We start from the raw sequence: 17,407 nt of genomic DNA, 5'->3' as shown, positions 1-17,407 counted from the left end.
CTGTTATTGAAAAGCAGAGAGTTTTTGTGATATAGGCCGATAAATAAAGAGGTTATGTGATATGGGCCGATAGGAAGGGATTTACACTCATCCGAATTCAAACCAAGGGGCTGAGCCCCATTTCTTAATGGTAAGCAGTCACTACTCAAATCCTAAGTTCCTAACAAATATGATTGCAATACAATCAAAACTAATCAAAACTTTGCTACCGGTCATTTCAAAACGTGCAAACTACCGTTCAGTACTACAAAAACTATGAACAATAGTCATATTAATTAGCTGAATTTGGAATGAGATTTGTACGGGTAATTGTTCATACTCTCAATTCTTTATCACTGAACCCGTTTCCAGCCAGATTTTCAGAGCAAATATTTGTTCGGTACCAAACAGAGCCTTGATTTTTCGAAAATCACAGTCTAAGTTGACCCTAGAGTCGGCAGCGCAACTCATTGCATTTAAATTTTGGACCCTGATTTTGACACCAAAGTGTGAACAGGAAACTACTGGTCCAACGCCTCCAAACGACGATGGCATGATAAATTAGAATTGACTGCTGACCCAAAATTTTATGTCAAACTAGATGGTATATCTGCCTAATCTGATGTAAGAAGAATCCCACAAAGTATAGTGTGGTCTTGAAAGAAAAATAAAAGAAAACTTCCCCTAAAGTGAATGGGCTCAGGATAAGAAGTCTACGCGGTGTGCTCATTTCTCACAAAAGAACAAAGAAGATAACTCTCACACAAAGAGGTGGAGTAGATGGTGAGGCATTGGAAAGATATGGTAGTTGGAAATGGAGGTGAAGGTGTAGGAGATGGTCTAATACTAGTAATATGGGTGGCTCTGGTCACTCTCTCTCTTATCTCATTCATCATCTTCTCCTGCTCAGATGGCGCATCCAAAGACAAAACCTCCTCTTCAGTTGATGTCCATACTTATGGTTCTGGATGTGCTGCGGGTTGTGGTGCCGCCTGTGGTGGTTAATAACTTGATGACGTTATTTCCACTCGTCAAAGATTTGGAGAAATGCAAGATCCTACAACGTCTGAGGAAGGAATTTACTCAGTAATTGATCACGGTGAATTGAAGTTGCAACTTGTAAGCAATCCAAATACTGTTTATGCTAACATAGAAAGCAAGGAAATTTTTGGAAGGGTGTAATACTAATGGTGAGTACTCATCACGAGTCCATTCATACAGTAGCATGACTTCTTTCTTTTTTTTTGAAAAGTTAAACTGGGGTTAAAACTGACCCCCACCTGTTTTATTGATAATCAAATTGTTACGTATGGACTTCTTGAGGCATCATCCTCATATATAGTTTCCCTAAGAGTATAGTCATTAGAAGGAGGTTCAACAAAAACGCAAGTTCTAATGCCTCAAGCCTAACACCAAATCTATTCAAAATACACCATTACTAGAAGTATCTCATTCCACCTATTTTCTTTTTAATAATTGTTTTGCCAAAGCTGGATAATCTTTCGAAACATGCTTTTGAACCTTACCAAACTCTCGGAAGAAGGTTCCACAATAGATGACCTCTTTATTTTTACATTAATATCATCAACTGTTCTTTATTCCCTTCTCCACAAGGAAAACAAGCTTTTCTCCATTCAGCATGTCCAAGTCACTTGCTCTATACACTCAGTCGATTCACGAATCAAATAGAATAAGCTAGCTTAGTCGAGTTCTAGTCAACACGGTTACAGTGTTTACTTGGTAATGCTAACTGGAATATGACCAATATCATCAAGGATAAAGTGGAAACTGAATCTGACATTAAAGTTTGTTCAATTTTAACGACTTTCTCTGTTCATTCATACTCGAGTCTTGAGCATATCATTCAGTGACATCCCTGTGGCAAAGCCACACAAGCAAGTGTTTTGGGCCCATCATTTTGGCTAAGTAAAGGGCGACCACCACAGATTGGTTTGTGTGAAACTGTCGATGCAACTTGCAATATACATTTTACTAATAAGAACAATTCTAGGCATAATTGAAACTTATGAAAGTATTAAATCCACTTTTTTATTTCACATATTACCATATCAAAAGATGTATAAAATCTTATTTATTATATAAAACAAAAAAAAAATCAACTAAAAAAAGGAGAAAACAAATAATTAGCAAGGCAAAAAATGCGTCAATTTTTATTTTTGACATGTGAATAGACACAAATAATACCACATTTTTAGAGTTGGCTTCAGGCAACAGAAACTCAGGGCCGGCGCTGATATCATTTAGAATTTAGATCCAAGGCTGGAATTACGATATGGAGAATGTAACTTTCAGGCCTTTTCTTATATCCATTTTTTCCTACACAAAACTTGGTAGAATAGTGCCCGACATCCAAATGCGCATTAATCAGGAGCGTCCTGTTAACAGGTACCCTCAGATATTTTTGTTGCCCATAAAATCCAACAGTATTGAGTGGACATAACTGGTTGTAATAGCAGGCCTTCATTGGAAACAAATGGGCACCTAATACCTACTCGATCAACTGACGAAAACAAAGAGGAAGGCATTCCAAATGCCATAAAGTGTTTATAAACTTAATCTAGAGAGACATTATATGGATAGTACGAACAAGACCTGGCAAGTTGGTACAAGATACCTGTTTGGGGAACTTGTTATAGGACATTAAAACGTCCACTGTCTTTACTTGCTGCAATATGATTCTATTCAGGGTAAGTTAGGGATGAACCCCATTACTAGTTACAATTAGGGATGATCTCCGGTTTTTTGAAAAATTGGGGGTACCCCAGTTGCAAGATCAATATTAATGTTTCTTCACGTGAAAAAATAAAATAAATAAACATATCCTTTGGCTCCTGTAGCTGGGGTATTCTTAATTTTCTTGAAAACACGGGGTCGTCCCTAACTAACCCCTTATTTTTGTTCTTCCGGCTTGGCAAAAGGTTTCATGCTGCAGCCAACATTTTTTTATAAGCCAACATAGATGTTCAAAAACAACACACTCAACTGACAGGGATACCGTGTTTATACTTTACAAATGCTACAGAAGTATTCACATGTTCTGTGTTTCCCCGGCCTTGTGTATTCATTAAGAGGTTTTTCTTTTTCTTTTCCTTCAATTATTTGGCATTGGTGGCCACATGGCATACTTTGAGCCTTAGACGAAAATGAAAATGAAAGTATCAATCCACCGACCAAACACTCACCCTTTGGAGAAAAGGTTTTGGTATTCAGGATAACTGTTGAAAGGAGAGCCCAGCGCCCCAGCATTCAATCTTTTCACCTACCAAACTCTTTTTTTTTTTTTTTTTTTGCAAATTACACCTAATGTATCACCCTATTTTCCTTCATCTTTTCGATTTTTGGCTCGTATGTCTTATCTAGAAAGAGATGAAATATAAACAACTACTGCAGATAGAAATAACAATTAACAAATACTAAGTACTAATATGACTAAAATATTAATTGACATTTCAGTAAACAAAGCAAACCTGAGTCTTTTTTTCACTAGGTCATGGCCCGTTCTTGAAATTGCTCCAGAAACAAATTGTAAAATGCAGATAATAGCTGAAAAAACAATAAACAAAGCAAATCCAAACAGACTTTTCCATTTCTGGAGCGTAATCCCTTGAGGCCTTGTGAGACCTACAGATGATTCTGCAAAGAATGGTCAAGTAATATAGTCAAGGAGGCCTTCCCATATGCAAAAAATTAGTAAAATAATAATAATAATAAACACCTCATTAAGAAGAGATCCATCGCCGACTCAGACAACTGAATCAACCAAAAAAAAGTATATCCAAGAAAAATTAGTGCCTAATCTAGTTTTCTGTATATACTTGATCACACTCATGCAGCTTTAGCATTATAACAAAAATGTTATTCATACTAGCACAAGAGCCACATGCCTTGACAATTTTCATACACATCAACAATCTTCATTTTCTGTCATTTCGTTCCCTTTTCCCAGGGATAACAAATATTATTTCTGCAAAGAAAAACAATAAAATATATATATTTCCTACCCTCCGCAAGAAGAAAAAATAAGGATTACATCTCAAATGGCATATAATGAAATACAAAAGTACACCAAAAATTATAAATTAAGACTCTGAAAATATAATGGAAAAATAATAGGATATAAAAATAAAGAGTGTATATCATTGTTGTTCCTTTGGAGCATCTTCATTGCCCTTGCCTTTCCCTCTGAGCATCTCGGCCAAAGTTTCCCATGATGATTAAGCCTGAATCTTGTGTCTTCTACTGGGGCTGGTGAATCGGGCTTCGGAGACTCAACTGATTCTGAAGGTAGTGAATCTCCACTCTCTCTCTTACCCAGAAGCCCCCCTTCACCAAAGAAACTGCTCACTGATGTTGGAAGTCCTAAATGAGCACTCATACCCATCACCTTGCTAATTGCTTCAAATGTTCCTCCAGATCTTTCTTTCATTATAATCTCTAAGGCTTCTTTGTGAGCTGGATCGAGTGAATCCGAATCTTTCAAAAGATTGTGTATGGTTGGCAGGAGAAACTCCCGAACGCTGGTTGCTGGAAGATCTGTTGCAAAAAGTAACGATGTTAAAGAGCATATACAAGTATCACTTAAATGTTAGATCATAGACCAAGATAAATTCAGGTATACATCACATGTTTAGATTACTATCACACAATCAAACAAGATATCACTTAAAACCAAGAGAACGAGACAGTACATTGAGCAGGCCAAAAAGAGAGAAAACTGCTAATGAACAGCCAACCTGTTGCATCTAAAGCACGTATTGATTCACAAAATGCATTGGCTCTGTCACGTCGTCGCATCACATCAGTTGCAGGAGGTACCGTATTTGTAAGTTGGAAAATCTTGGACAAAAGATGTTGACATTGTCAAAGAAACAATAGTATTATGACCAGAAAACTGAAAGGGGTATTTTGAAGAAAAATAATAAAAGAAAAGGTCTTGTGTCAGACTACATTATTTTAAAAATAGGCTTAAAGAAAGTGAGCATGAACATGCTTGAAAGAATTAGATGGTGTGATGCACAATAATCATAAGGTTGAGGATATAATCTCGTAGTCTATCTGTTGTATGTGGCACAGCAACCACCAATGCACGGATAACAGCAATGGTTGCTTCATGGGAGCCATCTTCAAGAAAAGCATCCATCTGAACTCGTATCTTATCAACAATCTGAAAGATTTACTACTTCATCAACCCAAAGTGCAGATGGAAATGTTCATTGATTCTCGATATGTAGGAAGAAATTATATACCATGTCAGTCTTGAAGTGCTGGGCAACAGCTCCAAAGGCATCAATACTAGCATATTTCACACTCAGGTTTTGATCAGAACCAAGGGTCACAAGTGCAGGCAAAACATGAGTAGATGCAACTTTGGCATCAATATATGGGACCTACTTAAAGAACGGAAGTGTCAAAAATTGATCATCAAGTATTACAGAAAAAGACGGTTCCAGAAAAATGGTAGGACATACAAGGACTTTCAACAGATTGGCAGCACTCATCTTCATATTGATATTAGAGCTCACAACCATTTCCCACAAGATATTAAAAATGATCCCGTGATGTTCGTCAAATGTGCTGCATTTCAGAAAGATAGTGTCAGCAATCAGCATAAAGCTAAGTATTTGAACACCACTTGAGCTAATGATACCAACCAAAGGAAGCGAACTGCATCTATGATCTCAGAAGTACGGTTTGCTGACCAACCTTCCCTCACTGTGCTTTGAACTAGTAGTTTTCTCAAGTACTCTGCTAACTGATCCTTCCTGCTAGAAGTGCCAAGGATACCAGCCAATAGCAGTGGTAGAACGCACATAATAGCAAGTTTCTCAGAAACAGAAGTTTTTGGTTGCAAAACTGTATGAATATAACGTTCGTTATAAACCCATCAAAAATCTAAAACTACAAAGAAAGATGCAATCATATACCTAATATTCTTGACTGGATGGACGAGGGGAATGCTTTTAAAGTAGCGTTATCCCCTACTGCTACCAAGAAAACAGGCAGCATTATGTCCGTCAAATAATGATCTCCAAAGAGTTTGGATACAGCCAAGAGGAACTGCAGGCGAACGTCTAATTCAGAAACAACAAAAGCATATCCCTTTTAACCCAAAAAATAAAATAAAAAGGGACTTATAAAGTAAATAAAAAGTAAACAGCTTCACCTTCGTGATTCGAAGTCGTAAGTTGTCCTCCTTTTGAGGTAACAAGCAAGCAAGTTGAATCAAGTCAGTGAAACAATCAGTGTGCATCCAATCAAATGCAGGCCACTCTACATGTCCCCTAATCAGACAGATAAGAATTACTCAGGAGCAAACATTGAAGCAGCAGGTTTACATATGTCATGAGAGAAATTATCTTAGCAGAAAGCAAGTCACTTGAAAATTATATAAAGAAGATGAAATTATCATATCAAGGTATGGAGAAGAAAAAAAAATACACGTACCCTTCGTAAAGTTCAAGCAAAGAGGTGGAAAAAAATGTCCCCCCTGCTTCTGAAGTCCCAAGAGACTCAGTTACCGATGGAAATGGACAAGTCTCAATTGCTTTTTGGTGCACTGAAGGAAGCAATTCTGCCATCATGCGCAATAAAACATCAATATTCCAGCGTTCTCGTTCACCCAAAACACGAAGGTGCGACTCGACAGAACCTTGAACACCTGAAAGAGGTGCACAGCGCTGACAAACAAGAAAAGAAAATGTCAATAACTAATTCCTTGGTCTCCAGTCCCTAGGAAGACAATTGTTCTGTTTAATGCAAGTATACCTGAGCAGACCCCAAGATATGAGATAATAAAAGTCGTAGAATATGATCTAGTTTGTTTCCCCAATTTATCACTGCAGGAACCAATTCTTTCAGCGATGTTTCGACAACCACTCCAGATGGGTCACATACTAATTGGAACATCAACTCTTCAACCTATTGGAAAAACAAAATAAAAAATAATGTGGACAAAGTCTTTATTATATTAATTGCATCATATCATGATCAGGGAAAAAGCCTCCACCATTCCCAGAATCATGTCTTTTCAACCTGCTCTAGAGCTTACATTTCAGCCAATTCTGTCAAGTCAGTTTTCTGCTCCATGATTGCCTCTGGGCATATATAGTGAGGCTGACCTTGTAATATTTGTCCATATTTGGAAACAACGGAAGAAGCAATGCGAGATTATGAGCAGCAGCTTCCCGAACAACTGTTGCCGCATCCTCAACCAGTTGTTGCACTATGGATAGAATGAGAGAATCACGAATCTCAGGACGAACAAATTCAGCAAGCTCTCCACATGACTGAGCAACAAGCAGCCTGCGCTCCTCATATGTATGATTAATCTACATTAACGACGACCATAATCATGAAAATTGATCTCTAAGCAGACTCAATATCATAAGGTCAAGCAAGAAGTTTCCAGTAGAGTCAAAACTCAAGCTTACTTGTTCCCAGCACTGTGGAAGAAGTTCTGATTCAGTCCTCATCTCCCCTACATTCTTAGCAAGAGTTACACAAGCCTGAAATGCAAAGAGAGGAGCCTCAACTTGCATCAACAAAAAAAGACAGCAGATTCAACTTTGCACCAACCAAACAGGGGAAACGAATCAACTTCACACCATTGGTTGAACCACAAATAGTAGTAGAATGGGTTAATACAAGAGGAACATAAGTAGAGAGCTCCAGGCAATAACTTACATCCATTATAATTCGTCTCTGCTGTTCATCTGGCCGTTTTATCAAGTTAAATAATGTGTGTGTTAAGGAATCCCGTATGCTGCTATCAGGATGGCGCTCAATAGCACACATTATAAGAGGAAGAAGTTCCTGAAGATAACATTTTTGACAAGAGTAAAATACTAGACTTCGCACAGAAAGCTAGAGAGGAAAATGGATGATAAGGAACAGACCTCCTCCGATGGTTAATTAAAACATAAGGAACGATCTTGGGCAAGGCATCTGATAGAATCTGAATTGTTTCCAAACCCTGTTAAAAGAAAATAATTACTCTTAGATGTGTTTGTGTAAGGAAATTCTTTCTGTATGTATACATCAAATATGCTCGGAGATAATTTTGATGAACTTACCACCTTTTCAGAAATAGGTTCACTACTTTGACCAGTTTTAACAGCTAACACACTATCATTAGGAACAATTCCAGAATCACATTCATCGCATTACTCCCAACACTTTCAACTGTACTGTTATCATTTGCAGAATCCATAGGTAAGCTCAATTGAAACTTCTTCAGGGCTATCCCTGTTGTCCTCAAATATCTGGCTTGCTTGAGGTTTAGTATTTTCTATATCTGAGACGGAAGATGCCAATTCAACAGGATGAGACATTATTGCATTATCTTCATGTATCTCGACAACTTTTTCTTCTAGCTCCAAGTTGTGATTCATAAAATAATTGACTCTAGAGGACTTCTTGCAACAGATTTCTCTGCCTTTAAACTATCTATTTCCATCTGCAAAGATTTTATTTCCTCCTTATAGTTTTCTAAGGACTGTGATTGCAGATGTTCAATATCACCAATTACCCAATTTTTACTAGAACGAGATCCTTCTATATGCATCTTCAATGAAGTGATTTCAGCTCTGCAATTATTTAGTTCCTTCCTTTCAAGCTCCAATGACTGCTTTAGATCTTGCACCTGAATAATAATTCATTAATTAGTTGTAAGCAAATAAACTGGTATGTGGGGGGGGGGGGGGGGGTTGTTCTTCAAAAGGTATATTATGGTAAATGAGAACAACCATAGTCTCTCTATCTTTAAGGTCCTTCTGCAGGGTCTCCAAGGATCTTGTTAAAGCCATTAATTGACCTTCAGCTAAATCCTTCTTTCTGAGTAAGGAGTCCTTTTCACGACTCAACCTATCATTTTCTTTCTGCAACGACTCATTCTCTCGAAGAATGGAGAACTTCTCCTACAGGATGAGAAACAAGACTCAGTATAACTTAGTCCAACAATACTTAATTCAAATCAAAGAGACATTAGAACTTTGGTGATAACAGTATATAGCATTAAATTTCGAAAGCCATGCTCGTATAAAGACATCCAAACCAAAAAAGATACAGCAAATAATATAATTTTAACTGCAGTACACTGGGAGTTTTGCACATCACCTCGAACTTTTAAGATTTATGATTGATAGGGTTAGAGATCTTCTAAGTCTAAAGCGTATTTTGATTCAGTGGTGGATGTAAACCCTTAAACTTGTGTTTGCCAGATAAGTTTGAAAAACTGAGAAGAAAAGAAAAATATCAATAATGAAAAGGTCTTGTTAACACTTATACTGACAATATGCAGAACATATTGACATATGACAAAAGAATGATACATGTCAAGGATTTGTTAGTCGATACAATCAAAGTAGCGGTTCTAAATGATTCCATGAAGGATTTAGATTTCCATACTATTCAGAAAACAGATTGGATTAAAATATTTAATTTATACAGTATAGGGCAAACTATACTGAATATCAGTGGGCGGTCAACTACAGTCTGTGTAAAAGCATGGATGAATGAGAAGGTGACTTGGAGGTGGGGATGGGCATGAAACTAGAAACTGGAGCTATCTTCCCCAAAAAAAAGAGAGATTCAGTTGGAGGTTAATTACATTCTGTGTAAAGAACAGGTGTGAAGGCTATACAGGTGACTGCTTGCTTCATATTTTACAAAACTCACATAATGGGCAGTTGACACTCCTATGATTCTGTGCCTATTGGCCTATCCTGACTGGTCAATCACACATATTTTGATTCTTTTGTATGGCTATTTTTTCCCTCTGTTTCCTAGTATTCTTTTTTGTGGTTTCTTGGGATTCAAAGCCGCTTTCAGCATTTTATATCAGACTGCAGATGAGCAGGAAAATTTCTACTCCTCCAATGGTCCACAAACCATGTTAGTCTACTTGGGTCTTTACTGCAATCTCATTTTTACCCATGTTGTTTCACACAAACTCCAACATAACATGCCAGAAAATTTCCTTCAAGAACTCTAGGGTCCTTCGACATCGCATACAACGTTTATGATTTAATACTGCTTGAAACAGAAACTCTGTAGGGATGTAATGCAAAAGTGAAAATGCACCAATTGTGAGTAAACAAATGAGAAGTTTCTCTCTCCAATAAAATTCATACACAAGCACATGTTCAATAGAATACCTCAGCAGCTTCATCAGTAGATGAGAGGTACTGATAGTAATAATGGCGCAAAGCATCTGGAATACACGCTTGTGTGTTCTGCCAAAGATCAAGGTTCTGGTCCGTAACCTGCATGGAAGTAAATCACATGATTAGGGCCCCAAGGAAAGCCTTAAAAAAGAAGCAAAGAACCTGTTTTGCTTCTTTTTTTATAAAGAAATTGCTGTGCCACACACTCACACACAACAAATTAGCATATGTGATTGCCTGCGGATAAGGTACTTCTGACAAATCTGTTTCCTTTTCAAAATGCCAAGTTTTGTTTTGATCATTGGTGTCATTTGACAGATCAGGTAGAGTGCTTTCAGAAAATACCTATTTTTTATAATAGAACTTGTACATTATGGTATCTTTCACAAATCATAGGTGTGTTAAAATGATGGTGGCAGGTCATGCTACAACTGTATATGATACAGGTCAATGAAACACTGTAAAAAACTGAGATACAGGAAATATTAAACATTCACACTACTGAATTGTCGCCCACCTCCTCATAAAATGTCATTGTGGTGAGCCGATATCCTGCTAAAAGCAGATACTCTTTTACAGCACAGTTAATATCTTTACGCTCATTGTCTTTTAGAGGACCCAAATCAGAAAAGGGAGAATCCCTCTTCAACTGTTGCAAGGTAGGTCCACCAGTTGCAGAAACATTTAAGTTTGAGCCTGAAAATTATACCGGAAAAAAATATTGTAATTTATACTGTCAACAATAATTCAAAGAACAGAAAACTGAAAAAACTGTATTAACATGCTCATTCTATGATACAGCTACGTGACAATAAGGGTTCGAGCAATGACACACATAAATAACAAAACAAAGTGGGAAACTGGCAAGGATGCAATCTAGAGTATGTCATATAGGTTCAATGAACAGAAACATTTGTAACGAATAAAATTAACTGCGGTGCACTCAGTAGTTGTATGCATCAAGTCACATTCAAAAAATTCCGTTTCCTGCTTGGGGCTAAAAATTCACTTATTTCTACATATGGGTAGTTTCTAAATGCTACATGAAGCAAAGTGTTACCATTCAATTGAACATCTGTGGATTCAGCTTTCTTCTCCAGTTCTTCCTTAAGCCTGGAAATATCCTCTTGGGCCAAACGAAGCTCATATTCACTGATTGCCAACTTTTCTACTAAAATTTCTTTCTCCTCTAACAAACTCTGTGGGTCCGCCACTGCTCACAATCTCACATAAACAATTAAAACATATTACATGCATTGGCCACGTGTACATTTATAATTTCAAAAAAAAAAAAAAAAAAAATTGTTACCGCGAAGAGTATTATTGAGACGAGAGATCTGATCTGGAGGGAACTGACGTGGATCTGAGAAGAATTCTTTAAGTCTAATAGCATGTGCATCTCTTCCATCATCTAAAAGTTCATGAAGGAGCTCAAATGCAGATAACAAATAGTTCTCTTCTAGAAGAAAATTCACTACGCAATTACATAGTGATGATCTCTCTACGTCCATTGGATTGGATGATTAATAATAACTTTGTTTCGTTTATATTCGATCACTTTCTCTCTATAGCAGAAATGAGAAAAGAGAGGTTGTTTGGGAAGAGCTGGTATTTGGTGGTTTTTTATCTAGTGTGGGGAATTGTAGTTCGCTGTTTAGATCTGAAACACGTGAGTGTGAGTGTGTGTGTGTTGACTTTGTGATCCTGGGCTAATAGTTTTCGGGCTTTATTTAGTCATAGAGGACATCAATGTTCTGGGCCGGGCTAAAATACACCCACAAATGTCTCCATCACCTCTTCGGTGTTGAGCCTTAACTCACACCCAATACACTTTGGGGCCATTTGTTTTTGCCTCTTATAAGACCTTGAGGTCTTATAACCTCTTATAAGATGTGGCCCAGTGATTTTGAACATTTTTTTGGTTTGTTTTTTGCCTCTTATAAGAGGCATTCTACTAAATGTCTTATAAGAGGCTCCGATTATAAGAATTCAAAATTAGATCTACTTCAATTTATAAGTCTTATAACTGAAAAATGACTCAAACACCCCGGCCCATATACTCTAAATTTCATTTATCTCTTCTTCCATTTTCATTATCTTATTTTCCAAATAACTCCATTACCCTAACCACCACCGACTACCACCACCACCACCACCACCACCACTGCAGCCACTGCCACCACCACCACTACCACTACCATCATTACCTCCACCACCACTACCATCGAACTATTAAGACTATCACCACCACCACTGTGTTATTAAAACCACCACCACCACCACTACCACCGTACTATTAAGACCAATATCATCACTTCCACTACCACCACCACCACCACCATACTATTAAAACATCCACCACTTTTACTACCACCACCATCACTATGCTATTAAAACCAATATCATCACCTCCACTACCACCACCACCGTGTTATTAAGACCACTACCACTACCACCGCCAATTAAGGTAGTTTCCTAAAATTGATATTCTAATTATCAAAATTGATTTGAAACCGAAAATCAAACTATACGTTTATTTCAAATTAATATATTCAAGTTAAATGTGATGTAAAATAGGGTTATATTTGTCAAATAACCATCTATAAGATGTCATGTATTTGTTTTTTCTATTTTTACAAGTGCTTATAAGAGGAACTTAAAATTAAAAACAAACCACTTTATAAGACCATCTTATAAGACCCTCTTATAACACATGGTCTTATAAGACCCTCTTATAACTTAAACCAAAAAAACAAATAGCCCCGAACATGGTCCTAGCATTAGACGATGATGTGGTGGTCTTCTTTGTTGTTGATGTGGTCTCTTTCTTCTTACATGTTTTCTCCATTAAGAGTAGTTGTACGTTGATGACAGAGATCGATACAATATTAATTGGTTGATAATAATGCAAAGTGTGTGAATGCGAATGTGTGTGCAAGTTTATTATGTGTCGGTGTATATATATCGTTACTAATAAGCCCTAAATGTGTCAAGTAAATATTCAAATTCAAGTCGATTACTGAGCCCTATTACGTAATTACCAGCATGACGATTCCGTCTTCTTAACCTGATTTAAATAGTTTTCACAAAATCAATTGTAGTTTTCATCATTTTGACTCTACACCTCACTAGAACTAGTTGCTAACAAGATAGAGATAGAGTGAAAAATGTTATAATGAAAAGTGTGAATGAATATGAATAGTGTGTGTCACATATATCTAAAATACTATAATAATCACGACTCTCATCTACAGTAGGGCAATAGTAAAATATTATTATTTTATGTATTTCTTGGTCTCTTCGTCATTTTTTGTCTGATTTAATATAAAATTTACCTTTATACCTTTGCATATTTACAATTTAGTCATGTTTACTTTTTGGGTTAGTCAACTATTTGGGCTGAACAGCATCATGTGTTCGCACATGCATCATGCTAGTAGATGTTAAGTTCTAAGTCGATTACTAAGCCCTAAACACCTCAAATAAATATTCAAATTACTAAATAAATTATTATTTTTTGCAATAGATAGGTAACACACGTGCCTACGCTAACATCATATATCATCGTGACACCCGAATGGAGCAAAACCCAACGTGATGCATGCATCTTCAATTCTTACATTGTGTATGTGCTTCTATCTACTTTTTATTAGTCTTTCACACCCACCCACATGATGTTACTTGCTTCGGAGAATAATCTATAGGTAAGATAATCTAAATGAAATATAAGAGTAAATTCTCAAATTAAAAACATTAAGAGATTATTTTGTGATCGAGCGTGTATTGTTTCTCCCAGGTCTATTTATTTTTTTTCTCCTCTATACTCATTGGCCTCATCAGGATTAACAAATAATTGAAAAAAAAAAAAAAAAAAAAAAGAAGAAGAAGAAGAAGAAGGTATTAATAAATAATTCATCTTATCAATCAGGTATAACATCAACATCGCCAATAACAATTCCCTAACTGAGAAGAGTCAATCCCTAATAACAAGTTTCTCTAGATTTTTTCAAAACAAAAGTAAACATTCTAATTTTATATCGTAAAAAAAATTATAACATGATGTTACTAGTTTTTAATATTAATATACAAGTAAGATAATCTAAAGCAATCCTATCAAAGACCATTAATACTGAGTAGTAGAAAATGCTCCCAGGCACCCACGTCAGTCCCATTTTTTTCTCTGAGACTGGACACATCAGATTTTTCTTAAAAAAAGTAAATCTTCGCCTTTTTTTGAATTTTCAATTGTTCGTAACCCAAACAAACGTGAAAAAAAAAACAAAACTCTTCACCAGACAAAAAAAAAAAAAAAAACAAAACAGGAAGTTCTCTTTCTTTTTAGTACCGTGTTTCAGATCTCTTGAAGCAAGGCAACTACTCTTTTCTTTTTCTTTGTCGTGTTGTTTCTGATATGGGGATTTTTACTTGAGCAGCGGCAAGGGCATTGGATGTACTGAACTTCACTCCCCTAAATGGAAAACCTGTCAGGATAATGTATTCTCATCGTGATCCCAGCATCCGTAGAAGCGGTACTGCTAATATATTTATCAAGGTATTACTTGTGTGATTTTTAATCATGCTCTCTGGATGTAGAAAAAACTTTTTGACGTTTTTATCAATCAAAATATCTTATATGCTTTGAGTTTCTTCTTTTTATTCGCAGAACCTTGACAAAGCTATTGACAACAAAGCACTACATGAAACGTTTTCTTCATTCGGCAATATTCTTTCGTGCAAGATAGCTACAGACACTTCTGGACAGTCCAAAGGTTACGGCTTTGTGCAATATGACAATGAGGAATCTGCTCAGAATGCACTTAAGCTGGATGGGATGCTGCTTAATGATAAGGCTGTTTTTGTTGGGCCATTTCTCCGTAAGCAGGAAAGAGATAATACTGTAAACAAAGAAGTATTTAAAAGCGTTTTTGTAAAGAACTTATCTGAATCAACAACAGATGAAGACCTAATGAAAGTTTTTGGTGAATATGGAACCATTGATACTGCTACAGTGATGAGAACTGATGATGGAAAATCAAAGTGTTTTGGATTTGTCAATTTTGAGAATCCAGATAATGCTTCTAAGGCTGTTGAGGCACTTAATGGAAAGAAATTTGAAGAAAAAGAGTGGTATGTTGGGAGAGCGCAGAAAAAATTTGAGAGAGAAATCGAGCTGAAAGAACGCTTTCAGAGTATGAAAGAGGTTGTAATAACAGAGAAGACAAGATAAACTGACAAGTGTAGTTAGCACTAACTTCTAGTTAGATTCATTAGTTAAAATTCTGGTATGGTTAATAACTAACTGATCCTTGTCAGCAGTTAGTTACAGCTGTTTCTAAACTAGTATATATACAACATTGTATTCAGAGAAACAAGATAATCAAATCATTGTAATAAAGTTTGCTTTCATTTTAATTTGTTATCATGGTATCGAGCTAAATGCTTTCGAAAAAGAGATTTCAAATCGATCCTCAAAACCCAAATTACCAAAAAAAAAATTTAATTCAATCATTCCGCTCAATCCTTCATCAATCAATTCAATTCTTGATGTAAGCAAGTAATCAAGAAGTTCTTGGGTTTTCTTAGATTCAAGTTGGTGTAAATCATCAAACCCTAACAAATTATCAAGAACCGTTCTTCAAGTTCTTCATTAATGGCGAGAAATAATCGATTCAAGCACCTTCTACTCAACCTTCTACTCAACAAAACAACAATCACAATCAACCTTCTCCTACAAATCGGTTTAATAACAATCGAATCAAGCCAATATTCCAACCAAAGAATCAATTCAACATTCTTGAGAATCCATTAATGGCTCACGATTCATCGACTTCTCAAATGCCGTCATCTTTTCGAGAATCCGGTTGTGAGTTCGTTTCAAAACCTTTCTTTTCAGAATATATGCAATCTTATTTCCATTAAATTAGATAGAGAATTATATCTTGTGGAAATCGTGTTTAAGCCAATACTTAGAAACTTCAATCTTTTGAATCTTGTGGATCGGTAGAGAAAGATGTCCCGATCAATTTCTTATTGATCAAAGAGGAAATTTAACAAATCAAGTCAATCCCGATTATATTGATTGGATTAGAAGAGACCAAACATTACTTATTTGGATGAATGCGACATTGTCAATAGAGGTGTTACCTTATGTTGTTGGGATCTCATCCGCTTATGAAGTTATGGACAACATTAGAGAAACGTTTTGCAACCATATCAATCGCTTCATGTTATGCAACTCAAGACAAAGTTACAAAGTCGAAGAAAGGAAATTTGAGTATTGCTTCATATATGCAAAACATTAAGCAAATTGCAGATTCATTAGTCAGTCACCGGCTCACCGATTAATCCATACTGATTTGGTATTTCATATGCTCATGGTCTTACAAATGAATACAAATCATTTGTTACTTCTATTCGTGTAAGGCAACAACAAGTTAACTTTCGGATGAGCTACATGGTTTTTGTTGTTGAGTGAAGAACTTTCGAGAGAAGAAGCACACACTACTCAAGCCGATGTTAACTCTCATGCATTTGCTTACAACAAGAGATTACATGCCACAGAATAGTTCTTATCAAGGCAATTATCGGTTTAATAGAAACAACTATGGGTCTTTCGAGGAGGGAATAGAGGGAACTACTGAGGAAATCCAAATGTCACTCTTCTCAATATAAGGAGGGAACTTTAACAATGCAAACTCTTACGAGGGGGATCAAATAGAAACTTCAATTTTCAGAGGAAATCCTACTCAAGGAATCTATCACAATCAAGGGAATAGGCCGGTTTGTCAAGTATGTGGCAAACCGGGCATCCGCCATAGATTGTCATCATCGCGATGAGTCATGCTATACGCAGGGAAAGATCCCACTGGCTAAATTAGCTATGTTAGCTAATATTCATGATTCTGCAACACTTTCATATACTTCTGATGATGCTAACTGTGGTTATGATCAAAATACTTCAAACTATGATCCAAATATGAGTGGATATGATCAAAATACTGGTGGCTTTGATCAAAATACTGCTGTCTTTGATCAGAATAATGGATATGACCAGAATATCGGTGGATATGATCAGAATTTTGGTTATGATCAAACTACTACTGGAAATGGTGATATGAATCACTATGGTTTCAATCATGATCTTAACAACTATGCCGGTTCATCTTATGGCTCTTTCAACAATCAGCATCAAGGATATTCAAATGCAAATTTTGCTTCCTCAAGCAACTATAACTCAGGATTTC

The 17,407-nt window shown here is 36.3% G+C and overlaps 2 protein-coding genes across 2 annotated transcripts; one reads left to right on the top strand and one right to left on the bottom strand.

Moving 5' to 3' along the window:
• Nucleotides 1-4,136: 4,136 nt before the first annotated feature.
• On the bottom strand, nucleotides 4,137-11,777 carry LOC147479368 (uncharacterized). Its single transcript, XM_086578404.1, is given in 25 exon segments — nucleotides 4,137-4,193; nucleotides 4,195-4,221; nucleotides 4,223-4,533; nucleotides 4,734-4,850; nucleotides 5,041-5,164; nucleotides 5,247-5,387; nucleotides 5,469-5,574; nucleotides 5,652-5,853; nucleotides 5,925-6,057; nucleotides 6,164-6,281; nucleotides 6,445-6,677; nucleotides 6,766-6,918; nucleotides 7,119-7,328; nucleotides 7,431-7,505; nucleotides 7,684-7,812; nucleotides 7,892-7,972; nucleotides 8,073-8,162; nucleotides 8,165-8,231; nucleotides 8,233-8,390; nucleotides 8,393-8,641; nucleotides 8,745-8,915; nucleotides 10,155-10,262; nucleotides 10,681-10,859; nucleotides 11,224-11,376; nucleotides 11,473-11,777. Coding segments are annotated over 25 exon segments (3,594 nt in total). The 5' UTR covers nucleotides 11,675-11,777.
• Nucleotides 11,778-14,457: 2,680 nt separating this feature from the next.
• Nucleotides 14,458-15,575, top strand: LOC147479367 (polyadenylate-binding protein 2-like). Its single transcript, XM_086581152.1, has 2 exons — nucleotides 14,458-14,715; nucleotides 14,827-15,575. Exons 1-2 carry the CDS (start codon nucleotides 14,656-14,658, stop codon nucleotides 15,388-15,390), a joined length of 624 nt encoding a protein of 207 aa, XP_086437278.1. The 5' UTR covers nucleotides 14,458-14,655; the 3' UTR covers nucleotides 15,391-15,575.
• Nucleotides 15,576-17,407: the final 1,832 nt, after the last annotated feature.

Source organism: Coptis chinensis, chromosome 8, assembly GCF_015680905.1.
Source record: "Coptis chinensis isolate HL-2020 chromosome 8, ASM1568090v1, whole genome shotgun sequence".
Lineage (NCBI taxonomy): Eukaryota > Viridiplantae > Streptophyta > Magnoliopsida > Ranunculales > Ranunculaceae > Coptis > Coptis chinensis.
The sequence above is the reverse complement of the archived record's forward strand: the minus strand, read 5'-3'. Positions and strand labels throughout refer to the sequence as shown.

Excerpts from the sequence above, each read along its gene's own strand:
- LOC147479367 (XM_086581152.1), top strand. The coding sequence starts at position 14,656 with ATGTATTCTCATCGTGATCCCAGCATCCGTAGAAGCGGTACTGCTAAT. Across the intron at positions 14,716-14,826 it reads CTGCTAATATATTTATCAAG|AACCTTGACAAAGCTATTGA; the intron begins GTATTACTTGTG and ends TTTTATTCGCAG.